Source organism: Pangasianodon hypophthalmus, chromosome 19 (assembly GCF_027358585.1).
Source record: "Pangasianodon hypophthalmus isolate fPanHyp1 chromosome 19, fPanHyp1.pri, whole genome shotgun sequence".
NCBI lineage: Eukaryota > Metazoa > Chordata > Actinopteri > Siluriformes > Pangasiidae > Pangasianodon > Pangasianodon hypophthalmus.
The window spans coordinates 16,375,845-16,401,937 of NC_069728.1; the positions used below are offsets into that span (position 1 = coordinate 16,375,845).

Sequence of the window (26,093 nt, forward strand, 5' to 3'; positions counted from 1 at the left end):
AAATCCACAGACATAAGGACTAATCTGTAGTCTGAGTAATCTAGTAGGAAAACAATGTGTTTGTCTTTCATTGTTGTTCAATAAAAGATATGAGCTTCTGCATTTGTGTACCGACCTCAAATGTGCTGCGTTATTCCACGCTTATCAAAAGTGCCCTTGTTACTAATGATTCGAAAAACACAGTGGAAAAGTCAACAGGAGAACTTTTGCCTCCTTTGCATGAGGTTTTAGTGCCTCTGGAATACTAATGACTCAATATTGACAATATTTATCTTGAAAGTGAGTGTATTTTCCTCCTAAAACTTACACTCTCAGAAAAAGGGTACTAACTTGTACTGTTCCTTGTAGAGTACCTTTACAGCTTTCCTCTAAAAGGTAATTACAGTCCAATTCTGTACCTTACATCTTTTTAAAGGTACACCAGTGCCACATTTCCAGCTGAAAGATACATATTAAAGTTGCAAAAGATAAGGGTACCACCCCAGTGACAAAGAAAGGTACTTCCCTTATCTCTGAGAGTGTAATAATGGAGACACTGTTACACCTTCCTAAGCACTTTTCCTTCTAATAATAAATAGATCATCTATTAGGTCATCTTTCAGCTTTTGGGGTCGTTAAAGTGGACATGGGATCATGAAAAATAGTAAGAAACAATAGTTTTCATAAGTGTTTGGCAATTACATGGATTTTGTTTCTTAAAGCACAATAATGCTCAGTGGTAATCCTTTTTTGTAATAGTATATATAACCTGCAAAAATGGTATGGAAAAAAAAGTGAACCTAAATTTGATCTATGACATACCAGACCTCAACTGCTGTAATTTAATTCTGGATCCCAAAAAAAAAAAAAAGTCCTAGGCTGGCAGGTCAGAAGCTACATGCCCAGGCAAGAGCAGAGGAATCTAAATGAAGAGAAGCTGCTGCTTTCTACCACTGTGTCTTTCGTATCTCATCATATTATCTACTGGACTCTGATAAGACCAACCTTTAACTTTCTGCCAACACACACCATCAGAATGCTGGGAACTGCATATATAAAAAAAATCTCATTTTCCAAAAAAAATAAATAAAAACCCCCAAACCCACTGTAAAACACAATAATGGTTATGAATAGCTTGGGGCTGTTTTGCAGTGGGTGCTCTGGGGGCTGCTGTAAAAATTTATAGTTGGAAGGATATTTTATTTCAAAACCTGTGGCTGCAACCTAGCTGTAGATGGATGTTTCTACAAAATGAAGACCTCATATTGCTCCAGTTAGCTATTTTGATCATTCACTTCTTCATGGCATTAATTCAATGGAACATCAACATCTACCCTGTGAGTTTAACCACCTTGGTAATCAACACCAATCATGAGTGGAGCTCCACGATTTTTATTCTGAGGTTTTGGCTGAGTTGCTTGTATTTTCCCATGGAATCAATGACAAAAAAAAAAAAAAAACACTGGCTCTGAATACAGCCATGGGTACACTCCTAATTAACTCCTAATCAGAAACTTCTAAAAAGTAATTACATCAGAGACAGTCAACTTGGTGTATGTAAACTTTTGACCCATAGGAATTCTGATATTATGCGTTAAAGCTGAAGTAAATCTGTTTCTTATCGATTGTTTGACCTCTGATGTGAACAAAGTAGACTTGCCAAAAGACATGTACAGTATGCTAACAGGAAACGTGGAGTTGGTGAATATCTTTAGCCTAGGTGTATAGAAACTCTGTGCCTCGACTGAAGACACAGCCTTGTTTTGATGACATTTGCATCAGAAATGTTTCATGAAGATTTGAATTCGAGTCAGAATCTCCACCAGCTGCCTCAGCAGTACAACAGACGAACAGCGTTTCTCCATCACACTGCGTGGGATGACGGCTTCGCAAGGTCATACACAGCCGCTCATCCAGAGATCTCCAGCAAACACGCATCTTGCAAAGTGAGAAAAAGAGTTATGCCACCTCTCTGTTAACATTTGAACCTCTCAGGGCTAAGACATGAGTCATTGCCTAGCAACTCTCCTCATGGCCACAAGCGTCCTATTTTCGAAAGACTTGGCATTTTTCACTTCACAATGCCCTTATAAAAGGGCTCGGTTACTTCAGCAGAAAAACCATGACAACGTGTGCAATTAGCCCTGCAGTCTGTTTGTTTTTTAATGTATGTGTATATTAGTGTTATGCATTAGGTATATTAAATGTTCTATCATTGAGCACTGTATATGCGCTACAGATCTATGACACGGCATTGTGTAAGGGTGGAGCAGATTATCACATTTACCTGACTAATCATGTTAGATTGCACATCCTGGAGCTCCTAGCAATATGTTAAGTCAGCATGACTCACTGTATTTTTACAGACGATGAGTGATTTCACTATTCAGAATATTTTATAAGCCTTTTAAGATGAAACGTATGTAGAAATGCAAAAATACAAGCAAAAAAGTTCACTGTATTCTGTTCACTTGTTTACAGCTGAACATCTTGGAAGGATGGTTAAGGAGTGGTTTAGAAATTTACACCTATTCGTCTCTAATTGGTGCTTATGCATTTCTGTAGTTTAATATAATGTAAGACAGCATCATGTTTTCTTATTAATTATCTCTGAAATAAGCATCATTGTGTGCTCATAATTGTAATAAATATGCTCATAAATGTACTCCTACTCACATCATGGTATAAGAACAACAGCGTCTCTAGAAATTTCTCCAAGAAATCTGGCTCTAGTTGCGTTTAATTAAAGCTGGGAGGAAGAGAAACAGACAGTAGAACATATAACTCTTTTTTTTTTTTTTTTTTTTTTTTGCTTCATCAAATATTTGTGTAAGCTGTATCAAGTAAAATACTGACCACGCTATTCTTAATTGACCATTTTCTTTCTCGTAAGTGCTTCTACAAAGGATGACTAGATCCATTTTCACACTGAGAAACAGATCAGATGAAAACAAATAATTGAATTTTTCTTTGTGAAAAGCAACTCTCTGCGAACTTCTTTTTCCAAATTATTCAAAATACCAGAGGTGACCATTAAATATAACATGAGTTAAATACAAAAATTTGTCAAATCCAATACTGATCCATTATTTTAATCCATTATTGGCCTGATATCAGCATCAAATTGGTATATCCCTAACGTCTACAGTTTAGAAGATTTGTAATTGATTACACTGGCATTAATCCATAGCTCCAAACAGCAATATGTGGAAATTCAAATGATAATTTGAAAAGTTGAAGTTTTCAAAACTATAATTCAAGGTTATGCTGAAAATAAATGCATGTTAGTCAACTGATGTTTATTTTTTAGTTTTTTTCTTTTTAATTAAATCTGGGTGACATTGGCTAGTGGATTATAAATGACTGTGTTTAAAAATCCTTTATGTCCTTTATGTTTTTATGGTTGCTTAATACTGTAATTAGGGACATTTTTATATTTATCATAAAAGTAATATAATAATGTGCTCCATTTAGCACCTTTCTAACCCTCAAGGTCTCTGTGAACACACACACACACACACACACACACACACCAGAAAAAGACAGGGGAAAATGTTAGGAGAAAAGGTATATTTTAAGCTGACTTTAAAAATGGGAGAAGGAAGTACAATCATGAAGATCCTGGGGGACTTTTTCTTTATTCTCATCATTGCTAGAGGTGGATACTAACACCTTGTACACTTTATGTGCCCGGTGCTAAATTTTCTTTGAATGGTAGATACACAATAGTCTTCAACTATTGGACCCCGGGTACTAATAACGGATGGGTTGATGGTATAATTTTTGGTGCTATCCTTCTCCTATAGTAGTCATTAAATGAATCATATGATAAGATTAAGCGAAACCTTTAAACAACGTGTAGCCTGTCATACCATGTCACACCCATGTGACTTCTCTATGACACCTTTTTCAGGCAGCATGAATTGCTCAAAACCTGTCATATGAAACTGAAGAGAGCTTTGCAAAACAACAAAAAACAACAACAACAATAGTTTCAATCCCCACCCACTATGTTAGGTCTAGTATGTCATTGTGTGCCAGTGTTGGTGTGAAAGCTTTTTTGCAGCCTCGTCATGTGGAAGAGAACAATAGAATATCGATCATCGTTCCTCCCCAAAGCACAACAGCTCACCCCAATCCCATTCTCTCCTGTGGTACACTTCTCATCTGTCTCCACTGCAGCCTGTGGTTGGGATCATTTGCTTGGCCTACATATACTATTTACTATATGAGCCTCTGAACGGTAGCAGTAAAAGAGCATATTTCAGTAGCTAGAGTCAGAGGCAGAGGAAAGGTTATGCATTATTTATCAGCAGGCAAATAAATGAGGCCTTGCCCTATTTTACAAAAAAAAAAAGAAAAGAAAAAGAAAAAACTTCTCAATCAACCCCAGAATCATTTTGCTTAATGAACTGCATCAGCTTCCTTTGCAGAGAGAAGCAAGCAGAACCCAAATGCCTGCAGTATTACTGCAAAATTAATAAATAAATAAATTCCCTATTGAATTAAAATGCCATTTCGAAGTACCCAAAAAAATATACACAAACTGCATAATCACACACTCATGTTTTGGAATCTGAGGACAAATTTAAGACGGACAGAGTGTAGAAGATAAGCAAGTGGACATTTATACATATTGTAGACAATGGAAGCTGCTCAGTAGCATTAGATTTGAAATAAATCCTTGAATATCATGATAAACTATACAATTTATCAAACTAACAAATTGTTCGCAGGAGCACAAGAAATGTGGTATTCATGAAAAACCAGTTCATTCAGAAAAACATTTGCATCCTGCGTGAGTTTCACAGCTTGTGTAAATTTAAACATAATGTGAACTAGATCAGCTTATTTATTTCAATTTATTTCAATCACACACGAATTTAATGAAAATATTGTGAAATTTGGCATGAGAAAAGATCCAAAACAAATCCATAAATTAATACCAATCAGACTAGCTATTCAATCAGGACAAAAGAAATGGCACCCTATGAAAAGAGGATGAGTTTGTGTGTGTATATAGAAGTGTGTGTTACTGGAAGATTTTGCTCACGCTATGTTTAGGAGCTGCTCTTTCACGTTTCGTCGCCATTTTGTCATTATCTGCTCTCTGAGCTTTGCCTTTTATGGAAATTTCTGGCTTCACTAAATGCAAATATGCTGTGAACTTGAACGTGAATGATGTGAACGTGAATGTTAGTAAAGCTGTGTTCGATTTAACTTGGAAGTGGGAAGTCAGAACTTATGTCATTTTCAACCTCTGTGCTACAAAGTATGAAAAAAACATGGACACAAAAATCTAGCCAGCTAACTGTGAATAGTGAAGTATATTTACCTCCTCAAATCAGTGAAGTGTACAGTCAGTGTTATAGATTTAACAAGTGAATATATCTGTATGTTGACTGAGCTAAAGCAAATACTTGTATATACAATATAACTTATTTTACTTATTGTTACTTATTGTTTACTGTTGATGCTGTAAGCAGCCATTTTGATTTGTCACGTGCAAAAATCGGCATTGAGGAGACTGTCCCAACTTTCCGAGTAGGAATTCCGAGTTGAAGGGGCCTTTTCTTTGGTTTTTCCTACTCAGCGGTCAGAAATTCTGAAGGTTTAGTCCAGCATAATTTATAGTGATGGGCATTTATCAACATACACATGTGAGTATGAAGAAAGTCAGTGTTACTGAAACTTTTTCAAATCTGGTGGGATTTTTTTTAGTTCAGTTTGGCCTATAAAAATATTTTCACTCAAAGATAAATAAAGCTAAAGGAAACCCAGTGTCAGCCTTCATTTGAAGGCATGTCATGACTGCTGGTCAAACCACAAAGCAACCACAACCCTTTGAACAAATCAGTAAATGAATGAATGAATGATAGATCTACTGATGGGTGACACGTTAAAACAAAAGTCAACATAACGTGACCACAAGCCACCAGAACAGCTTCCGCACTCCTCAGCATGCATTCCTCTGCCTCTGGACTGTACCGGAGCGATGAACACCATTCTTTGGAAAGATATTCCCTCAGATGGTGGTGCTGAATGCTGTCTATCATGTCGCTCCACTTCATTTCAAAATCTCCCATAGGTGTTCAGGGATAGTGAGTGTGAAGGTCAGAAGATAGATAATAAGATCTCAGCTTGTTAGGAATATGGGGTCAGAGGGGAGGGTCAGCCATGATACGGCACCCCTGGAGCTGAGAAGGCTTTGCTCAAGGGCCCAGTAATGGCAGCTTGGTGGTGCTGCCGTAATCCAGTAATCCAGAGCCTTTAACCACTGATCCATCACTGATAGATAGATAGATAGATAGATAGATAGATAGATCAGAATCACATTTAATGCCAAGTACCATGGGTTTACATGTACAAGGAATTTGTCTTGGTGTACTGGTGCATAGTATAACAGTAAAAATACAAGAAATAAACAGAATATTAATAAAGTAAACAACTATAAGTATAAATATAGAAATATAAAAATTTAGGAAAATAAAATAAAATAATAAAAATAAGATAGATAGATAGATAGATAGATAGACTGGTTGGTTGGTTGGTTGGTTGATTGATCACTTTGTTAATCACAGAGGGAAATTCACAGATTATAGCAGCAGCAAAAAGTATTCATGAACTAATAAAAATAAAAATATTCAATAAAAAAATTATAAAATATATAATTGTAGAATATAAAGAAAATATAACCGTGTATACACAAGTTCTTACATAACATATGATTTACATCACATCCATCCTCATCAGCCCAGTCAATGTTTCCTCATGCCGTGTGGATGGGGGCGGAGTCATCCTGGAAGAGACCACGCCCATCAGAATTGAAGTGTGAATTAAATAAATTTGCGTTGATTTGCATTGACGCTACGCCCTAAAGGGACAAATGGACTGCTTTTACAGCATAACAGAGCCACTGGACAAGCTTGTGTAATAAAATCTTATCAGAGTATACTAAATTGACGATTTAAAGCCCTTAGTTCCCGCCTCCTGTGCGAGGATGAGCTGATACTGGCACGCTGATTGGCTGATCAGGCTGTCAATCCTACTGACTGGCCACGTGAAGTGGAACGTCTAACGACTCCCCCTGGCTCATGGAGGCGGGGTTTGTTCCGGCTCGCAGGAGGCAGGCGGAAGTGACGCAAGAGAGGGTAAGGTAAACTGTTGAGGTGATCCATGGCAACAGAGTCAGTGCAGCAGCCGCGCGCGCAGCCTGTCACACACTCAACCGACTCTAATGCATTGACCGGGTTCTCTCCGTTCCTTCGCTTTCTTTTTGTTTTTTTTTTGTTTTTCTATATTTTTTGTAAGAGAAGACGAAATATTTCGCGTTTTTACAGCAAACGACTGTCTGTTATTGTAGAAACCTGAAGAAATTTGGCGTTTAAACAGCTGAAAAGAGGCTTTCTGATGTAGCAGCTCTCCTTCGGTGCTAGCTGGCTTCATCAATTTCCATCATTAAAACAGCGAACAAAATGTTCTAGCAGCTAAAAAACGACAAGAAACGCCGCATTGAGTTCATAATTTACTAAAATAGGTTGTACATCATATGTATAGGCAGTGCTGGGTTTATATTAGCCAAAAAAAAAACACGAAACATAAACAAAAACAAACATGAGGGGTATTAAGGAAGGTTCTCGTTGCGTGTGAATTCCTTTGGTTGGATACAGAAAGGGGGAGAAGAGCATCACCTGAACATCACTTGAGCATCACCTCATCCTTCATTGTCATTGATTTAAACCCATTGAGAGCGTGTGAAGGACTGGGTGAAGATGGCGACTGGAGCTGGATGGCAGCAATACTACAATCCTGCTGGAAAATACAGCGCCTCAGGATCAGGCATGGCCATGGAGTACACACAGGACCTGCATCTGAAGATGAGCAAGAAGATCGCACAGCTCACTAAGGTAGTGTGTGTGTGTGTGTGTGTGTGAGATGGTTGAAGGTGCACTGAGGTGGTGGTGGTGGTGGTGGTGGTGGTGCTGTCCATCATTTGCATGCACAGACCAGACACTGCCTCCAATCACTGACTGAATCAGTTAAAGGACCAAATCTCATCCAGTTCTTCATTATTCAGGTGTGTAAGTGTGTATAAGTTGCATCATATCTCCAAGACCAGTCACAAAGCCACCAGAACAGCTTCAGCACTCCTCAGCATGCCTTCTACAAGTCTCTGAAACTGTACCGGAGCGATGAACCCCATTCTTCTGAAAGATATTCCCTCAGATGGTGGTGCTGAATCCTGTCTAACACGTCACTCCACTTCATTTCAAAATCTCCCAGAATCTCTAGACTAATACTATATTTTAAATCTATAGTATTATATATTATATATTAAATAAGGAATAATCAGCAACGCTGGTGTAGTGTGATGTGATGTGATCATGATGTGCTCGACATAAAGAGGAGTTACTCTGACCACTGCAAAGTTGATTATTTTCCACTAACAGCAGAGTTTTATTCCGCTTACATCACAGCGATTCATCGATAATTACATTTTGTAATAATTAAAGAACATCGCCATACTTTTTATCCGTTTACAGTTACGTTTACTGTTGTGGAACGTCCACAATACAGACGTTAGATCCTGTTATCACTTAGTCGTTCTCTCATGTCCCAGTTAAACTCCAGTCCACTGCCAGTCAGTGACTGAATCAGGTAGAGCTCATATTCTGTATAAACCAAAGCAAACACAGCTGTGTTTTTACATCTATGCACAGTTTGGTCTTCTTTCTGCTTCGACATACTAAATCTGATTAACTCAGGTGTGTTAGTGCAGGTAAATTGCCATCATATGAAATACATGCACACTGCTGTGCTATATAATAGCTCATATGATGAGATCATGTTTGTGTGACTCCTTGTTTTTCTTAAGGCGGCTTTAGGTTGTACATTTTTGCACGGTTTTACTGTCACAGACAAAAATCACATATCATTAACAAATTCTTTGTGAGTCGAAATTTGCAGTCTTAGAACACATAATGTGATTTGGCAGATTTATTTATTTATTTATCCCCGATTTTGTTTTGGCCAATTCCCACCCACCAGTCAACCTGGGAGGGCAGCTAACGCAGGCAACCACATCTTTATGCTGGATCACAGGGCAGCGTAACACACTCCGAGGAAAGTGCTCTCTGTCCTCTTCCACATACATAAACTCACAGACACCCATGATTGGCTAGTGTCATTGTGATTGACAGGAGAGAGAATAATATCCCTCCCACCCAGAGAGCACAGCCATTTTTGCTTTCTTGGACTCCTGGCCACGGATGGCTTGCCGGGATTCAAACTTACAATGTCTGGCCAATAGGGTAAACACTTTTCTGCCTTTTTTATCAAAGAGCTTGGAATATGAGCGCAGCTGTGATGCTCCTTTAAAAGCCACCAATAAGCGGACAGAATTAGATAACGCCAAACTCACGGGACAGCCGCAAATAAACGAATGTAATGATGAAACATGCGAATGGACAGAAGAATACGCTCACTGACGACGTAAGCAGAAGTTAGTAATCTTCTTTAATCCCAGGTCTATCGTTAGAGGATCTTCAGCATATAATCTGACAAAGAGTACAACAGTGCTATCTATTACAAAATTTGTCTAAGATTTTATTAGAATCATCTCATGCAGTGTGATAAGTCATAATCTCAAAAGACATGGTCTAAAACTAGATTTATAGCGAACTCTGATAGCCTGAGAGACAAGGCTTGATTTATGTGGGAAATAAGTTTGGAGTTTTGTAAACTATACAAAATAAAGGTTTTACCAGCTATTGGAGTTTCATCCAGCGTGTTCCTGTTAATCATGTTCTGAGGGTTTTCAAAGCAAACAGTCTCAATATGTCTAGCGAAATGTTAAAATAATAATAAGGTAGCAACATAATTACTGTATTGATGTGGTGTAGGCAGTGTTGAATTTATAAATCATCTGTTTCAATTCATTTATTTTCATTCCCTTCAGTTTGAGTCCAAAAAAAACCAGAGCTGCTGTAATGGAAATTAATCAACAGAAGGCTGCAATATGCAAATGAGTCTTTAAGCAGTGAGCATTTCTTATATTGTGAGAGCATTTACATGATCATGAACAAAACATATTTTGGTAACAATAGCACACACCAATCGTTATATTTAACAGTTTCACAGTGTGTTTTTTCCAGTTTGTGTACATACACTTCAATAGGAACACCTGTACACCTGCATATTCATGCAATTATCCAATCAGCACAATGCATAAAATCATGCAGATGCAGGTCAAGAGCTTCAGTTGTCGTTGTTGTTCTTCTTTCGGCTGCTCCCGTTAGGGGGCGCCACAGCGGATCATTGGTCCTCATATTTGATTTGGCGCAGTTTTTACGCCGGGTGCCCTTCCTGACGCAACTCTCCCATATTTTATCTGGGCTTGGGACCGGCACTGGGAGCGCACTGTCATATGCAACCCCAGTGGCTGGGGATGGTTCCCTGGCCGGGAAGCGAACCCGGGCCAAACCACTAGTCCTCCAGGGACCAGGTTAAGAGCTTCAGTTAATGGGGAAAAATGTGATCTTAGTGGCATGGCGTGGTTGTTGGTGACATACGGGCTGGTATGAATATTTCAAAAACTGCTGATCTCCTTGGATTTTCACACACGGCAGTCTAGAGTTTTCATAGAATGGTGCAAAAAAACAAAAAACATCCAGTAAATGCCAGTACTGCAGGAAGAGACGCCTTATTGATCAGAGAGGTCAGAGGAGAATTGCCAGACAGGTTTCAGTTGATAGGAATTCTACGGTAACTCAAATAACCATTCTTTATAACCGTGGTGAGCAGAAAAGCATCTCAGAACATGCCAAACCTTGAAACAGATGGGCTACAATAGCAGAAGGCCACATGGGGTTCCACTCCTTTCAGCCAAGAACAGGAATCTGAGGCTACAGTGAGCACAGGATCTCTGAAGCTGGACTGTTGAAGATTCCTGTATGATATTTATATATGGTGATTTGTTATCTGACTGCACAGAATCTCAGCCTTGTTGGTAATTTTAGCTCATAAGTTGCAACACGTGACTCACAAACACTTGTGTACTTGCACCATTGTTCATTCATTCCACTCATATTTTGCTGAAATACCATATACATGTATTTGTAAATAATCTGTACTCCAATAACGTGTTATCTGTGCATCTATATGAGGACAAGCCAGCCACAAAAAGGGTGTTAGTTTACATTGTTGTTTTCACACAGTGGAATCCAACACCTCCATTCGGGCTGTTGGCCTCTCTCTCACTCTGTTATACTGTGAGCCCTCAGAACGGCCGTATGTTGTGTCTTTACTCACACATTGTGATTCAGCTGACCAGGATGACCAGTAAATCCTTAGGGTTTTGGATGAACAGCGCTTCGGGAGGGTATTAAAGAATGCTCACAGTGACATCAAGCACAAAAAGAGCTGCTAAAAATTCCTCTAAAAATAGATATGATTGTGATGTGAAGGAAAAGCTCTGAGTGAATGCCTCATGCTCGGTACTTCTTTCAAAGCATGGCTTGAGGCTTTGTTCTGTTTTAAGGCTGTCTTTATGGACTCGCTCTCATTGCCCATGTCTGTGTGCTGACAAATTATAGATGATGCCATGTCCCTGGTTGCACTGTTTTACCAAACTTGGCAACCCTCAGGCAGTTCAGCCTGCCAAGAGTAGTCAAGGTTATTGTTTCGAACACTTGTGCAGCGTTCAAAGTACCCAGTTATGCGTGTGTACATTAACACTTAACATTTAATAACTATTAGCCTGTGTAGACTGGTCTGTTAAAAATGAAACGTAATGCTGTACGGCATATCTGACGAATCATGATCGCTTTTGGAGCTCTGGGTGATTCCTGACAGGCCTTTTCATTATTGTCAGGTCCTTGACCAAACTCACCGATCCTTCTCTGAACTGCAATTCATCCTCAGCCAGGATTTCATTAGTAACACTTCTGGAATGTCTTACTGCAGTTCTGCATGCATTGGGTATTAATGCTCCATATACAAGTGCAGAAATGCTTACCTAAGCTCCTTGGGCAAAAAAAATAAATAATAATCACGTGTTAGCCTATTTCTTCCCAAAGCACTTGGTCATATCTCTCCTCATCTTCATCGCGATCTTAACAATTTTATCTCGATCTTCCAATGACTGGGTGCAAACTAGCGAAAGTCCGGGTGCCAATATTTCACCTGTCACTCTTTTTCCTCTGTAGAACATTTTGTGGTGTTCGCTACAGTGAAATTTCAGACCCCCTCAGAAGAAAATTTGGAAATTTAGTGTCCCATTTTGTGTAATACATCCACGATAATAGTGTTTATGTTGCTATCTGAGCATTCCTTCAACATGGATTCGCATCGCTTTTCCCCTGGCCGGCCTTGTATGGTACACAGCTTGCATATGAATCATGAGCAAGTCTTCGTTTTCCTCCTGCATCATTTTCATCAGTCTCTACCAGTTGTTAAAAGTATATTTTATATATAGTGTAAAATCTACTAGCATTAGCAATCATCACAAAACAGCAATGAGCTCTAAAAAACAAAGCAACTACGGAAAAACCTATCTACATAGACCTCGCTACTTCACTAACATCAGGTTTATATGCATTAATTACCTGGTAACAATGGTAGCTAATGAAATAGTCTAGCCTTACGTTGATTTTTATGTTATGTCGGGTATGTTTTTGTTTCGCAGAATTGTAGGAAGCTACAAAACCATGACAGAAAGTAAAACTATTGCTAGCCGATTCAATGATTTCAGGTTCATTTTTTTAGCTAGATATTGGGTGTGTTGATATTTACCTCCATAATTCCTGAGGTACAGACCAATTTTTACCTGAGGAAATATGCTGGATGTTCCAAATAATCCTGCAAGTTTTCTAAAGGATTGCGGTCTGGTGATTTTACAGGAGTGTCCCAGTGCTTCATCATGTTCACAGATTTGGCATCCTATAGTTGACATCCTGGAATGTGGGAGTGTCAGCGTTGTTCTGGACACGAAGCACAAAAAGTCACTTGGACAACAACTGTGTGCAGTAAGACAGTACTATTGATGGACTCATTTTTGGTTATCAGAAGTATGTGGCAATGCATTTTTTTAATGCAATTTCTCCCTTTTCTTTCTTCCATCAACCAGCCAACTTCCCCCAGCTACTAACTGGGAGGGTGAAGGCTAACATGTGCTTTCTCCGAGACACATGAACACATGTTTGCTGCTTAACAGGGCACCGTAAGCACTATCTGCCCTCTTCCACATACATGAGCTCACAGTAGCCCATGATTGGCTAGTGTCACTGAGATAGATAGCAACCCTCCCAGAGAGTTTGGCCAAACAATCAGGCAAACAGCCAAACAAGTGCTTCCTTTGAGACTGGTGAAGCTGCTGCATCTTTTCGAACAGGAAAGCTCAACACTTTTGGAGGAGACACTAACTGCCCTGTTTTATATACATGAGTTAAGAGCCCTTGATTGGCCAGTGTCACCCAGATTGACAGCTGCATGTTCTCCAGCCCTGATCATGGCATGGTCAGGTTTCAAACTTGGCTGAGATCATCCACTCAGGACCAATAGTTGCTTATTAACCAGTTTTTTTTCCATCCTTTTCCTTGACTCATTCTAGGGTGTTACTTTATCCAGTGGAACGTAAGCTCTTTAACTCCCAGGACCCCTTGCAGGGTCTTTCCTAACTACTTAACTTTATTGTAAATTTCACTGTAGCAGTTACTAAAATAAAAAGCTTTAAGGCGGAGAACTGAAAATACACAATAAGCAAAGAGTTTGCAGTCACAGAATGATGTCCAGGGAAATGATGTCAGAAGTTGATCATAAACACAGTGCTGGAAACAGTCAGCATTTTTGACTCTGAATTTCGAGTTTTAAATCACAGCGCTGAAACAACAGATGTACCCTTCTGCATTATGTAACTCAGTACATTATATATTTACTATTATTATACAATTATTGCACGACTGATAGCTGGTATTAAGCGTGGTGTGTTCAGTTCTTACACCACAGCGCTGATGAATTCTCGTATCTGGTTGTTCAGAAGATGTTTAGTTTTCTATAACAACAACTTCAAGTGCTTCACTGCACTTATTCTTTCTGTAGTAACTTCAATAGCAGACACACCACATAAACAGATATAATTTTGGGAAGGAATCTCCAGTGTCAGCATTTTGTAACAGTCAGAGATTCGCTTTATTAATGTTAAGAGAGAGAAAAAAAGAGAAGCTGGTGAGGTAATGACTGTTTATAGCTGCTGTAATGTAAGTGATAACTAGATAAGGAACTAACTTTTTTCATGGACTTTCCACACTATTAAATGTAACTATAAATGGAGTTGTTGTTCTTTAATATAAAACTTGTTGGCAAATTGCTTTTGTATACAAGGAATAAAACACTTCTGAATGTGCCGTTATAGGAAAATAATCAATTTCACGTTTTTTAACCCACATTTGATACTTCATCTTCATCAATGATCCCATCTTGAGATGAAGAACATAAGAACACTTTAATCATCACAAATGTCTTGTTTTTTCCTGCTCTTCTCATCACCGCAGTGCCAGCTGGCTCTCTGTGTGAAATCAGATAAAACTGTACCAAAAAAATAGGCCACACACTTGTGCTCATCTTAATCCAGGGTAGAAAAAAATGACCCTTGTGATATTGTGTAGAGGAATACAGACCGTCATGGTGCTGAGCAGATGGCCATAGCCTCGGGCCTGTAGGGATAAAGCTCCAAAACGCAACAGGACGGCTGTAACGTGTTCTTTAGGAAGCAGCGCTCTCATTCACAGAATGCGCAGTAATGACTTTCATACTGTAAAAGAAAGCGAGGAGCCCCACAATGAAGAGTTGTTTATTGCTATAGAATCCAGTGTGTGTGTGTGTGTGTGTGTGTGTGTGTGTGCGTGTGTTTGTTTTGTTTTTACACAATCAACACAAACCCAGATGAAATTATTTTCACCCTCTCACTCATTCCTCCACAAACACTGAGAGGAAATAACTGTATTTGCAGTAATCCTCTCTGACATTTAAGGACTTCATGTACCATAGTACATTCTCTTCAAGCTGCTCTCTTCAGCACTGCCAGTATTGGAGACGGGATTAAGAGTCATTCTGGAGACAATTTTGGGAATAGCTGCATATAACTTTGTTACATTTGCATTACCACATTTGCATCTCCAAAAGGTGTGCGATGTCTGTTAGATTTCGGTTCATGGTGTGATTGTAAAACGGTGTGATTTTTGATGCATCTCGATTCTATACATGATGATTTATTTTGTATAGGGTGTATCATAGGCTTGTGAGATCGTCTACAATGTGCCATCGTTCTGTCACCGATTGGCAATTATAGTGGCTTAGGAGGGGTGTAGACAGCAAAAAGCTGACTTGGGGAGAAAAAGAATGGGGCAGGGCCAGAAATCCAGAAATATGCGACGAGTGTCAATACAGCTGCTGTATTGACAACAAAAAAGCTGGTTACAAGCTGCGGCTATAGCTGCTAGTCACTGCATTAGAATTTAGTCAGGGTTTTTTTTTATTTATTTATTTTTTTTATTAATCATTTCCTGTTAACACACAGGAATGCTTACAAAACTGAAGGCAGGACTGTTGCTGAATTCGACTAAAGGTCATAACCGGTCATTTTTCCGACCTCCGAATTAGGGAAAAACCAAAGAACCCATCTTCAACTCGGAATTCCTTCTCAAGAACTCAGGATTATGTCTTTAACTCTGAGTTCACGAAGTGACGTCAGATCAGAATGGCTGCTCACAACATGAACAGTAAACAAACAAACATGACTTCTTTACACCCACTTCAGAGGTAAGCTGAATGGAGCATGTAAATAAACTTAACCAGTTTTTAGCAGTGACTGCTCTCCTTAGCGGATAAACTTACTGAATTCTAGTAGTCGCCTGGATAAACAATACATTGTTTCATGTTCTTAATTTAAACTCCCGCTCATGGCTTGAGAGCGAAGTCATTAATGGCTTTATCTGTTCGGCAGCATGGACAATAGAAGCTTAAGATGCATCAGAGAACAATGTTTAGTTGCTTTGCTCTGAAGTCGGACATTATTACGGCTATTACGGCTTACGAACACATATTATGAGATACAAATTATTTTTTGTTGATCTTAAAGCTGCAGACACCACGTATTCCAACAGACGTTTAAATTGTCCAACTTGACAGGCGTGGAACCTATCTGTGATTCCTGATACTGTCAAGAGTCGTCGATCGTCAAGTCTGCTGTGTGACCACTTTTTGCTGTTAAAGCATGAAGTAAAATGCTATAAATCAGCTTCAAGTTTTCAACAACGTCATAAGGGCACAAATCTTTCGTGGTGAAACTTGGAATTGACTCGGAGATTCTCTTTGCCAGTTGCTTGAGGGTTTTCTGTTTGGCAGGAGACAGGAGAAGAAGTTATGTTTTTCCTCCAAATCCTGATGGAAATGTGCATTAAGATTTTGTGTGTTCGTTGTGTTTCCAAAAATAGTTTTATCTTGGTAGAACCGAACTCGGGCAGGACGTGCATCATGCATCTTATCCAGTTCTTTTTTTGTCCATGTAATTCATAAAATGTGCAACATGCCCACACAGTTGCTCTAAAAGCAGAGCACTTGATACACCTACGCCTTTATATTACACCACCACACTGGTGTAAATGTAATTTTCTCTACTTTTCATTATGACTTGCTTCACATTGTATTTGAATTGTTTTTTTTTAATCCAATTGTTGAGATCTGCACATCAATGCAAAGTCATTTTGAAGAAAGTATTGAGATGGATCTAAGAATCAAATTTTTTTTCTTCCTCCTAGTTTCTGTGAGAACTGGCAGTTTAGTGTTTAGTGTTATACAAAAAAATGCATAAAATCCCTAAACCTTTGTATTAAAAAAAAAAAGCAAACTTAACATTTACAGACATTTTTAAATATAAAGCGCTGTTTGTTACTTTAGGTCAGACATGTTAGTCTAAAAAATTAGTCATTTTAAAGTGGTTTTATTCTGAGCTCTTCTGCTCAGAATCTCATTTCTCTGGAGTTTTACTGTTGGGCTTAGAGGATTTAGTACGATTTCTTTCCCAAAGCTAATAGAAAGAGCTGAGAACAGAATGAGCAAGCTGTCAGAGCCGGACATGACTGTTTGTTATGTAGCAAGTTGCATTAACCTTGACAGAGAGTTTCTCAGATTTTCATAAAGCCTTGTCAGATCTCATTTAGATCAGCACGAGGCTGTACATTAGTGTACTAGTGAAAACGTGAGGCTTTTTTTTTCTGGCACTGTGCGAGACAATGCTGCGATGGAATTAGGAGTGAAACAGGCATTTCAATTCAGTTTTATTTGCATCACGCTTTTAATAATTGACAGAGTGACACAGTAGCTTTACAGAATTCTGCGTTTTATAGAAGAATGATTAGCACATTCATGTTTGGACAAATGAGTACCGATGCTGAATATGGTTTTCTTTTTTTTTTTTTCTTTTTTTCTTTTTTTTTTTTTATTGATGACTCGTTCATCCAGCGACAGCACAGAGGCAGAGAAATTCTCCACCGTGTGAGAGCTGACACCCCGATCAATAGGCCATGCAAACTACATCAGAATTCCCATCTGGCTGCACAGACGTGTTTGGCATCGTAAAATTTAAAAATGTATTCGACTGGTTGTCTTTGCCACAGTTAAAGAAAAACTGATTCAGGGTTTTGCGTTTTTATTCTATTTTTTTAGTGCACTCAAATACAGGTAAGCAACAGCAATGTATTCGTCAAACTGCACCTCAATTAATAGCCTTACACGGGTTCCAAGCTTCAATACAACGCTATTAACAATGACGATAATAAACCAGTTCAATAAATCGGCAAAATAACACATCTGTGCAGCACATTACACTGTTTAAGGACATAGCAATTCTTGAATTCATGTGTACGACCTAGTGTTAAAGCTGAAATGGTTTATTCTGAAGCTGAGCTCAGAGTGGAAGTTCATGTCAGTCAACAGAGCCCTTCTTATAAGATAAGATAAGATAAGATAAACTTTATTAATCCCCGAAGGGAAATTCAGGTAGTCTTGTAGATAAGTAAGAAAGAAAGTAGTAAGAGCAGTAAAAAGTAGTGAGAGTAGTAGAAATTAGTGAGAGTATAGCTGAACGAGCCGCCTTTCTTGGATGGAGAATGCTACTATAGCGGCGTCTGGGCATTTTTTTCCACCTTGTTCATGTCCTGTTTCAATCTCTGTCAACTGGTACGAAAATGATAACGTTCCTTTAAAGAAAATATTTTAAAAAAAAAAAAAGTCTTTTCCCAGTGTAGTCTTACACAATGTAGACTTTGAATCTTAAATATTTCCAGAATAATGATGTTCATTTAGGCTGCTTTCTTTACTGTTTGCCTCTCTTTTGTTTTTTCCCCACTGCTTCAACGAGTGAATGAATGCAACCCCTAATATGTACTAAGAATAATGTATTTCATCAATTTTACCTATTTCATTTTGATTTCGGACTTGTTAAACAAGCTAATAGGTATTTGGCTCAGTGTTTCCTGAAATTTGGCTTCAGTCTCACCACTGATTATTTTGTGGTTATTTTGCTGCATTACTATTACAAGCAAGCCAACGGCATCATTGGCAAGGACAAACTTCAGACACGGCATGAGAACGAAACTTTGGATGATTTAGTTTATAACGTTAACACATCCTGCCCTGGGGGACTTCAGATAGGGGGTGTTGATATTAAACTCATGATAAATTACAAGTATGAGCTATAAGTACAGTGGCATAAAGCATAAAGCTGCTGAAAAATGCTGAATTTACTGTTAGAAGACAAATATTTATTTAATTTTTATATTGTGCACCAACAGTTAATTGTGCACATAATTTAACGTGGCTGTGAGCTTCTAAAACGAGATTAAAATCATGAATCGTAATATGTTTGCAGGATGTTGGCTAGTTTAATTTGCACTTTTGATTCGTTGAATTAATAAAATAACAGCAATGTTTTGAGTAAACCTTCATCTACTACATTTACAGCTCAATATTGTTGTTAATTTCATGTATGACAACACTTCGGGGGGGGGGGCGCACGGTGGCTTAGTGGTTAGCACTGTTGCTTCGCACCTCCGGGGTTGGGGGTTCGAATGTTCACAGGGGTTTGTATGTTCTCCCCGTGCTTCAGGGGTTTCCTCCGGGTACTCCGGTTTCCTCCCCCAGTCCAAAGACATGTATCCCAGTCTCCTGGGATAGGCTCCTCCGTGACCCTGTGTAGGAGAAGCGGTAGAGAGAATGGATGGATGGATAACAGTTAGGTCATGGAGACAAAAGCTGAGCAGTGCTGATTGTATTAAATCTCAGTATCTCATATACAGCAACTTATAAGTTGTAATTTATTTATTCGATTTGGCTGTACTTTCATTTGCGATACCATAAACCTTGTGAGTGCCACCGACTTTTTTTTTTTAAAGAAAGGAATATTTTTTTCTGCATTCCTCTTCTCTTCCTCTGTCAACACCTCCACCTTTTTTAGCAGAAATGAAAAGAATCTCAGTGGCGCTTATACACTGGCAGGTGATTTTGTTTGTCAGCGCTCTTCCCTGCCCCTCAGCTTCCTCCACCTCTTCAGTATAATAGAATAGCAATCCCCTCATAGAGATATTCATGAGAGCGATTGTGTCACGTTGAAGCGATGACAGCGCAGGACACGGGATGTCAGTGCAGGCCGGAACGCGTTGAACATCAAAGTCTTGCTCACTTGTGCGTCATCTGATGCCCTTTTTTTTCCCTCTGTACACGCGCTTTCACACCAGGCGAAAGAATCTGTGCTTATGATCTCTAGTGATTGCCCATTTAACCATGTGTTAGCTTTGCTGAGTGTGTGTCTACTGTTGAAGATGAAGATTCATTGCAAAAAGGACATGACAAGAGCATGTCCTCTTTCTATAAAGCCTGTAATAGATTTAGGTTTGTGGACTTCGGGACCTTCCTGCACATTTAGTAAGTCCACTGTTTGTAAGCGAGTGTGAAACAGGAAAAATGGAGTCTTGCCTTGCCTATGCACACTTTGTATGATTTTCTTTCTGAGCAATGTGTGAACTGGTGCGAAAAACAAAAAACATCCAGGTACGTCTTGTTGATAAGAAAGGGCCGAGGAGAATGGCCACTTAGCTGACAGGAGTGAAAGCTGTTGTGGTCTTCTGCTCTTGTAGCCCATTCTCCTCTAGGGTCCACATTCTGTTGTGCATTCTGAGATGCTTTTCTGCTCGCCACAGTTGTAAAGAGTGGTTACTTGAGTTACTGTAGACCAGTGATCCAGTCTGCCCATTTTCCTCTGTAAAAGTATAACAGTTTCTTTTTTTTTTTATATTTCCATATCTCTGTAGCGGAATGTGTATAGGACAGAAAAGAGGGAGTCTTGCCTTTCTTGTATCTGTACATGTGCTGGTCTGGTAAAACCTGTCGGATGTCACTAAATTCTGGAAAACAGCCAATAAAGACGAAAAATTTTACCAAAACAGACCTTTTTTTAACGTCTCTACTTTAAGAAAACACTATACTTTACTATATTTTACCAAAACTGTGTGGAATTGTTTTTGTTTAGGCTACAATCTACCCTTGTTTTGACTTTCTATCTGTAAAGATCATGCTGGATAAAGGGCCAGTTCAGTAAACACTCAGTCTGCCTAAAGATGTCTGAAACCTTGCTAGCTAAAGTGCACTTTCCTCATGGTTTGATGAAGCTTTCGGATAGCTACATGCAGTAGCGAACTGGACATGGATCTTATCATTTCACTTTGTCAGAAGACATTAATAACAAGAAATATAGCCAAAAGAAATTAAAGGATGAATTATCGATTATTTCCACATGAGGGATTATTTCCCTCATGTTAGCATGAAGAGATCAGTTGAGTGAAGAGATGACGATGAGGCTAGTGCTTGAGGCTGGAAGTGACTTTTAACCTCAGGTAGTGAGACAGAAACTGATGAGGATGATGCTGATAATCAAAGCGAGAACTCATTTCACATTTGAAACTTGTAATTCTTTAAACCTGGGCAGTAATGTTTAATACAATACATCTATAATACATTATATATAATATATAATATATAATATATCTTTGTTTTAATAATATAAGTGGAGTTGGAATGAAATCTTTGTGTGATTTTCTTTATTGGCACTTTTTTGGTTGAGATACTTGCAGAACATACTTCAATTAAGGTCTTGTCTATAGGTTTCAGAACTATATTTAGTAGAAAATGTCAAAAATTGACCATGTGAAGACTTTTCCAGGGTCATCAAACATAAAGAGCAGGATTTTGACTTGCCTTTGTATGTAAGTTAAACTGATATCTGTCCGAGAATTGTCTAATTACTCTCTTTATCGTAAGTATTTTATCAAATGTACTCGACGCTGTCAGAATAAAACAAATGACTCAAATACTATTCACATTTTCGTATTTTGATGTTATGTAATTCTGATAAATCAAAATGTCTCCTGTCTACATGTCTCCTTAACTTATTGGCTGAATGATACCTGAATGGGTTAGGGTGGGGTCATTTTCTTTTTAATTATGAAAAAAAAAACAACAACGCATGTGTAAGTAGTTAAAAGTTTACAATATGCATTCATTGGAGACACAATACAGTATTTCTGTCATTTTATTGGACATAAATGGCATTACATACATATATACATGTACATATATATCCATCATTTATCCTAACTCTAACTTTAACAATGTATAGTGAGCACATATATTGAAAATATAGAAAGCAATTTATAATTCAGACTGAAAAAAGATGGCAGATTATTAAGTGGATAATAGTTTGCATAAACCTTAAAACATAAAAATTTTGATGTTGCTTCGTGTTATTATTTGCTTAAGAAAAGCCAGATGATTTTAAACTTTTAGGATTTGTAATATAAAATGAGTGAATAGTGTAGCGTTGCTGCTAATGTCTGCTCCTTCTGTGGAAGTACTATACTACATTATAGGCTCGTTGATATTCAAAGCACAAAATCTTCTAATTAATTCTAATTTAAATTCGAAGGAATTCAAAAGCCCTAATATGAACAGACATATCACACAGATCTACACTTTATCCATAGGATTTTTCATTTCTTTACTGTGTCTAATGTGAGGCATATTCACATATACTTGACAAAAACAATAATTTAGCAATAATATGATCGTATCGTTGGAATAACTAAACCAGTACACATACAGCGCACTGTGTGTCACAGCTCATGAGTTTCTAAGTCAATCGAACACATGAGATTAGTAAGTACAACCTCTACACGCATTATAGCAATTCCTATGTTTCATTTACTCGCTCATTTGAATGGTAGTATTGCTTGTACTGAATGCACTAATTGTTGCCTTTTGAGATTTACCAATGGCAGAGCCCCAAAAAAGGGGCTCATAATTAAAATGTGATTCATTATGCATTACTATCCCACTCGCACATAAAACTTTATCATATCCCTCCGGTCTAAGACACAGCATTAGCATGTACAACAATATAGCACGATCAAATAGACAATGCTGCTTCTGCTGGCATCACATTTATGTCTCTCCCTGAAGGATGACTTTATGCATTATTGAAGCAGTGTGGCACAGACAGCAGAGTAAGGCAGAGGTCTCCCTGATCATATTGTGTGTGTTATCACATCTTTTCACACATTGCGTTGAATAAACACTGTGGCAGGGAAGATGCAAACGTAAGAATTTACACTTTCTATTTTTTTTTTTTTCAGCTAGGTATGCATTTGATTACTGTAGGGAGCAGGAATAAGGGAAACACTCTAGGTTGTCTAGAACGAGTCAACCAAAAAGAACACACACAATTACAATACACATCCTGGGATCTTTTTTAGTATGTACTGTATGGCTAATATTTCATGCTTGTGCTATTAATTTACTTACTTCTTCCTTATTCTTAGGTCCTGCCTTTGGTTACAATATCTGTGTCAGTGTGAGCAGTAGGGATGGGAATATCTATTAGTGGTATTTATTTGTATTTATTATAAAATGTAATGACTCCAAGTTTTTGAAGAAGTTCAATGCGAAATAGACGTTTTGTAGGAGCTAAGTCGATACAAAAGACAAAATTATACAAATAGATTCCTTTAATGATCAGATGACTTGGATCAATGCATCGATTTAAAAAGCAACAAATGAAATGAATCGAAGAAACAATAATTTGAAACATTTGATTGTTAATGATTATAATTGATTATTAATTGATTATTAGCAAAAAAAAAAAAAAAAAAAGACTGACAACTGGTGTATTAAATATCATTTGTAGTTTTAAACTGATGTGTAAACAGTCTAGCAAGGTGATTTGCATCATCGTTATTTGTGAATTTACAGATCCCCAGATTCTGAACAAAATCGAATACTAAAAATCAAATCATATCGTACCCTTTCAGTGGTATCATCAAACTGAATCGTTGCCTTATGAATTAAAGCTAAGGTTTACACCTCTATCTTTAGTGCTAGGAAATTGACGAGCTGTGATTAATAGCAAAACTGCAGCAGGAATGGCTGCAACTGGCAATAACTGTTTGTCCAGTACTGTAATATTTATTAGTATTTATTATTAAGCTTCCAGTCTCTGAACAAGAACATAGCAACAAGCCAAGTATGTTTCTATAGTAACAAGTTCAGTGCAACATGGTGTAGTTAATGCAAAATATAGAAATAAAAACAGATTCCTTCCATGCTAGTAATTTGATGAGCTGTGATTAATGGGGATACCGCAGTCAAGAGACCGTCCATCATTATTCAGGTCTGCAGGTCAGTTTCTAAGATTGTCTCATTTGTCTCTTTATGTAGCCATTAAGCAGCCTGCGCTTGACCATTCTCATATGTACAATCCGATAACAAAAGCGTTTATGAAGAAAGATGTAGCGCATGTATCAAATCATTAATGATTTTCGAGTTTTGCGCATGATAAATATTCTCGAGTACTGATGCTGTCTATCATCTCATCACCACTTTAGCAACAAGGGTATTCCTCTACAGCAGACAAGTGCCACTCTTACAATGGACATTTAATATCATATTTTATTTGAATAAAGTAAAGGAAACTTGTTTTATCTGTGTACAACCATGTGTTATTTTGTACACTATATGGCCAAAAATATGTGGTCACCTGACCATCACACTTACATGTGCCCATTCCAAAACCATGGGCATTAACACAGATTTCATCCCCTCTTTGCTGTTATAACACCCTCCACTCTTCTGGGAAGGCTTTCCACTAGATTTTGGAGTGTGACTTTGGGGATTTGTTTATTCAGCCACAAGAACATTAGTGAGGTCAGGCGCTGATGTCAAGTGAGGAGGCCTGGCACACGGTCGGCATTCTAGTTCATCCCAAAGGTGTTCGGTGGGCTTGAGGACAGGGCTCTGTGCAGGACTGTTAACCTTGGCAAACCGTGTCTTCATGGATCATGCTTTGTGCACAGGGGCATTGTCATGCTGGAACAGGTTTGGGCCTCTTAGTTCCCCTGAATGGAAATTGTAATGCTACAGCATACAAAGACTTTCTATACAATTGTATGTTTCCCAATTTGTTGCAACAGTGTGGGGAAGAACCTCATATGGGTGTGATGGTCAGGTGTCCGCATACCTTTGGCCATATAATGTATAAGACAGCATGCAAATAGTAGTGTTGCAGCCTTATTGAGCAACCTCATATCTCCAGAGTACCTGGGTCAGTTCTGGGATCGAATTGCTGTCTGTGTCCGCAGAGGTTTCCTCTGGGTTCTCTGGTTTCTTCCCATCATATTCCCATCCGGGGTGTTTTCCAACCTCATACCCAGTGTCCCTGGGATAGGCTTCAGATTCACCGCAATCAGGGTAAAGCTCAGAAAGAAGATGAATGAATGAATGAATACCACATCAACCATATTAAAGCTATGATTTATGTGATGTGACATGATTCTTTTTAAATAAGCATGTCACCCCTAGGGAGCAACTGCTCAGTAGAAATAATTGCCTCTGATTCTGAACTATTGGCTGATGGGATAGCATTCCCATCAATGTTCGAGCACTCACTAATACAGCCTTGTCAAGCCTCTCGTTTCATTCTTGTGTGCTGTCTGTTTGTTGGCAGCCCTTTTTCTTTTCTATCCACTGCTTTTCTTTTGTTTCCTCTCCTCATTCCATGTCTCCCTAGAAGCCGGACTAGCAGAGTTAGAACTGTTCCCATTAGGATAAGATAACCGATCAAATTTGACCTTTCGCATCAGAACTTCACACTGAAAGGCCATTGATTTCAGAAACCTTTCACCTCCCACTTGGATGGAAGGTTTTTAAATCTCTGTCTTCTTCTCTTCTTCCTTTTACTTTCTACTTTCTAAAGGTCGTTTAATGCTATATTCCAAATAGGCTCCTGAAGCATTCAAAAGGTTAGACAACGTCAAACCGATTGGACAGTTTAGCTTTAGGGTGTATGAGGGATCCTTTTTTCTAAGAGTGTGCAATTCCTACCCAAAATGCCAGTAAACTTCTCTTCTTCATTAAAGAATGCCACCACAGACAGCAAAATGCATTCACACTTTCACCTTTTTTGTTTGAAAACCTGCAAACAGACCTTTCTAAAAGCTTACTTTAACTCGGAAAGATTTCACACTTTCAGGAATTAGTCTCGGGTAGTTCTCAAAAGTACTTTCTGAAGACGCATAAACCAACCTTTAATATCTCCTCACCATGCCAGCTGTCACGCTGTCACTTTCTCCCTCTTTTAGTTTTGCCGCCTCTCTCTCTCTCTCTCTCTCTCTTTTTTTTTTTTTTTTTTTTTTTTTTTTTATATAAAGTGCACTGAAATAAAACTCAAATAAATGAAATTATTGTGCCAAGGAACATCCAGTTTCTGTCTGTCTCATCATAGCTGCTTTAAGTTCTCTTTCTCCTGAGAAAGTCTTGTGAACTTTCATTCTAGGCCAGGATGAGCATAAAAAAGTTCTCTCAACAAATCAAGCATATGGTCTAAAAAGATAAAGTTTCACTTGATTTCTTTTGGTCATTATTCCGTTTTTTTAAACCGGCCTCCACCAGGGCAATCAGTTCCTCTACACTATCATAGCAGCACATCAGCTAAGCCTTAGAGGGAAAAGCCCAGT

At 38.4% G+C, this 26,093-nt stretch overlaps 1 protein-coding gene across 2 annotated transcripts in view; it reads left to right on the plus strand.

The window, feature by feature from the left end:
- The first annotated feature begins 7,162 nt into the window (after window positions 1–7,162).
- Window positions 7,163–26,093, plus strand: part of fam184ab (family with sequence similarity 184 member Ab) — a 117,943-nt gene continuing 99,012 nt past the window's right edge. For both annotated transcript variants that reach the window (XM_034313817.2, XM_034313818.2), the window contains exon 1: window positions 7,163–7,886. In XM_034313817.2, the coding sequence (XP_034169708.1) occupies window positions 7,752–7,886 (135 nt within the window). In that variant the 5' untranslated portion in view covers window positions 7,163–7,751. The remainder of the gene's footprint in view (window positions 7,887–26,093) is intronic.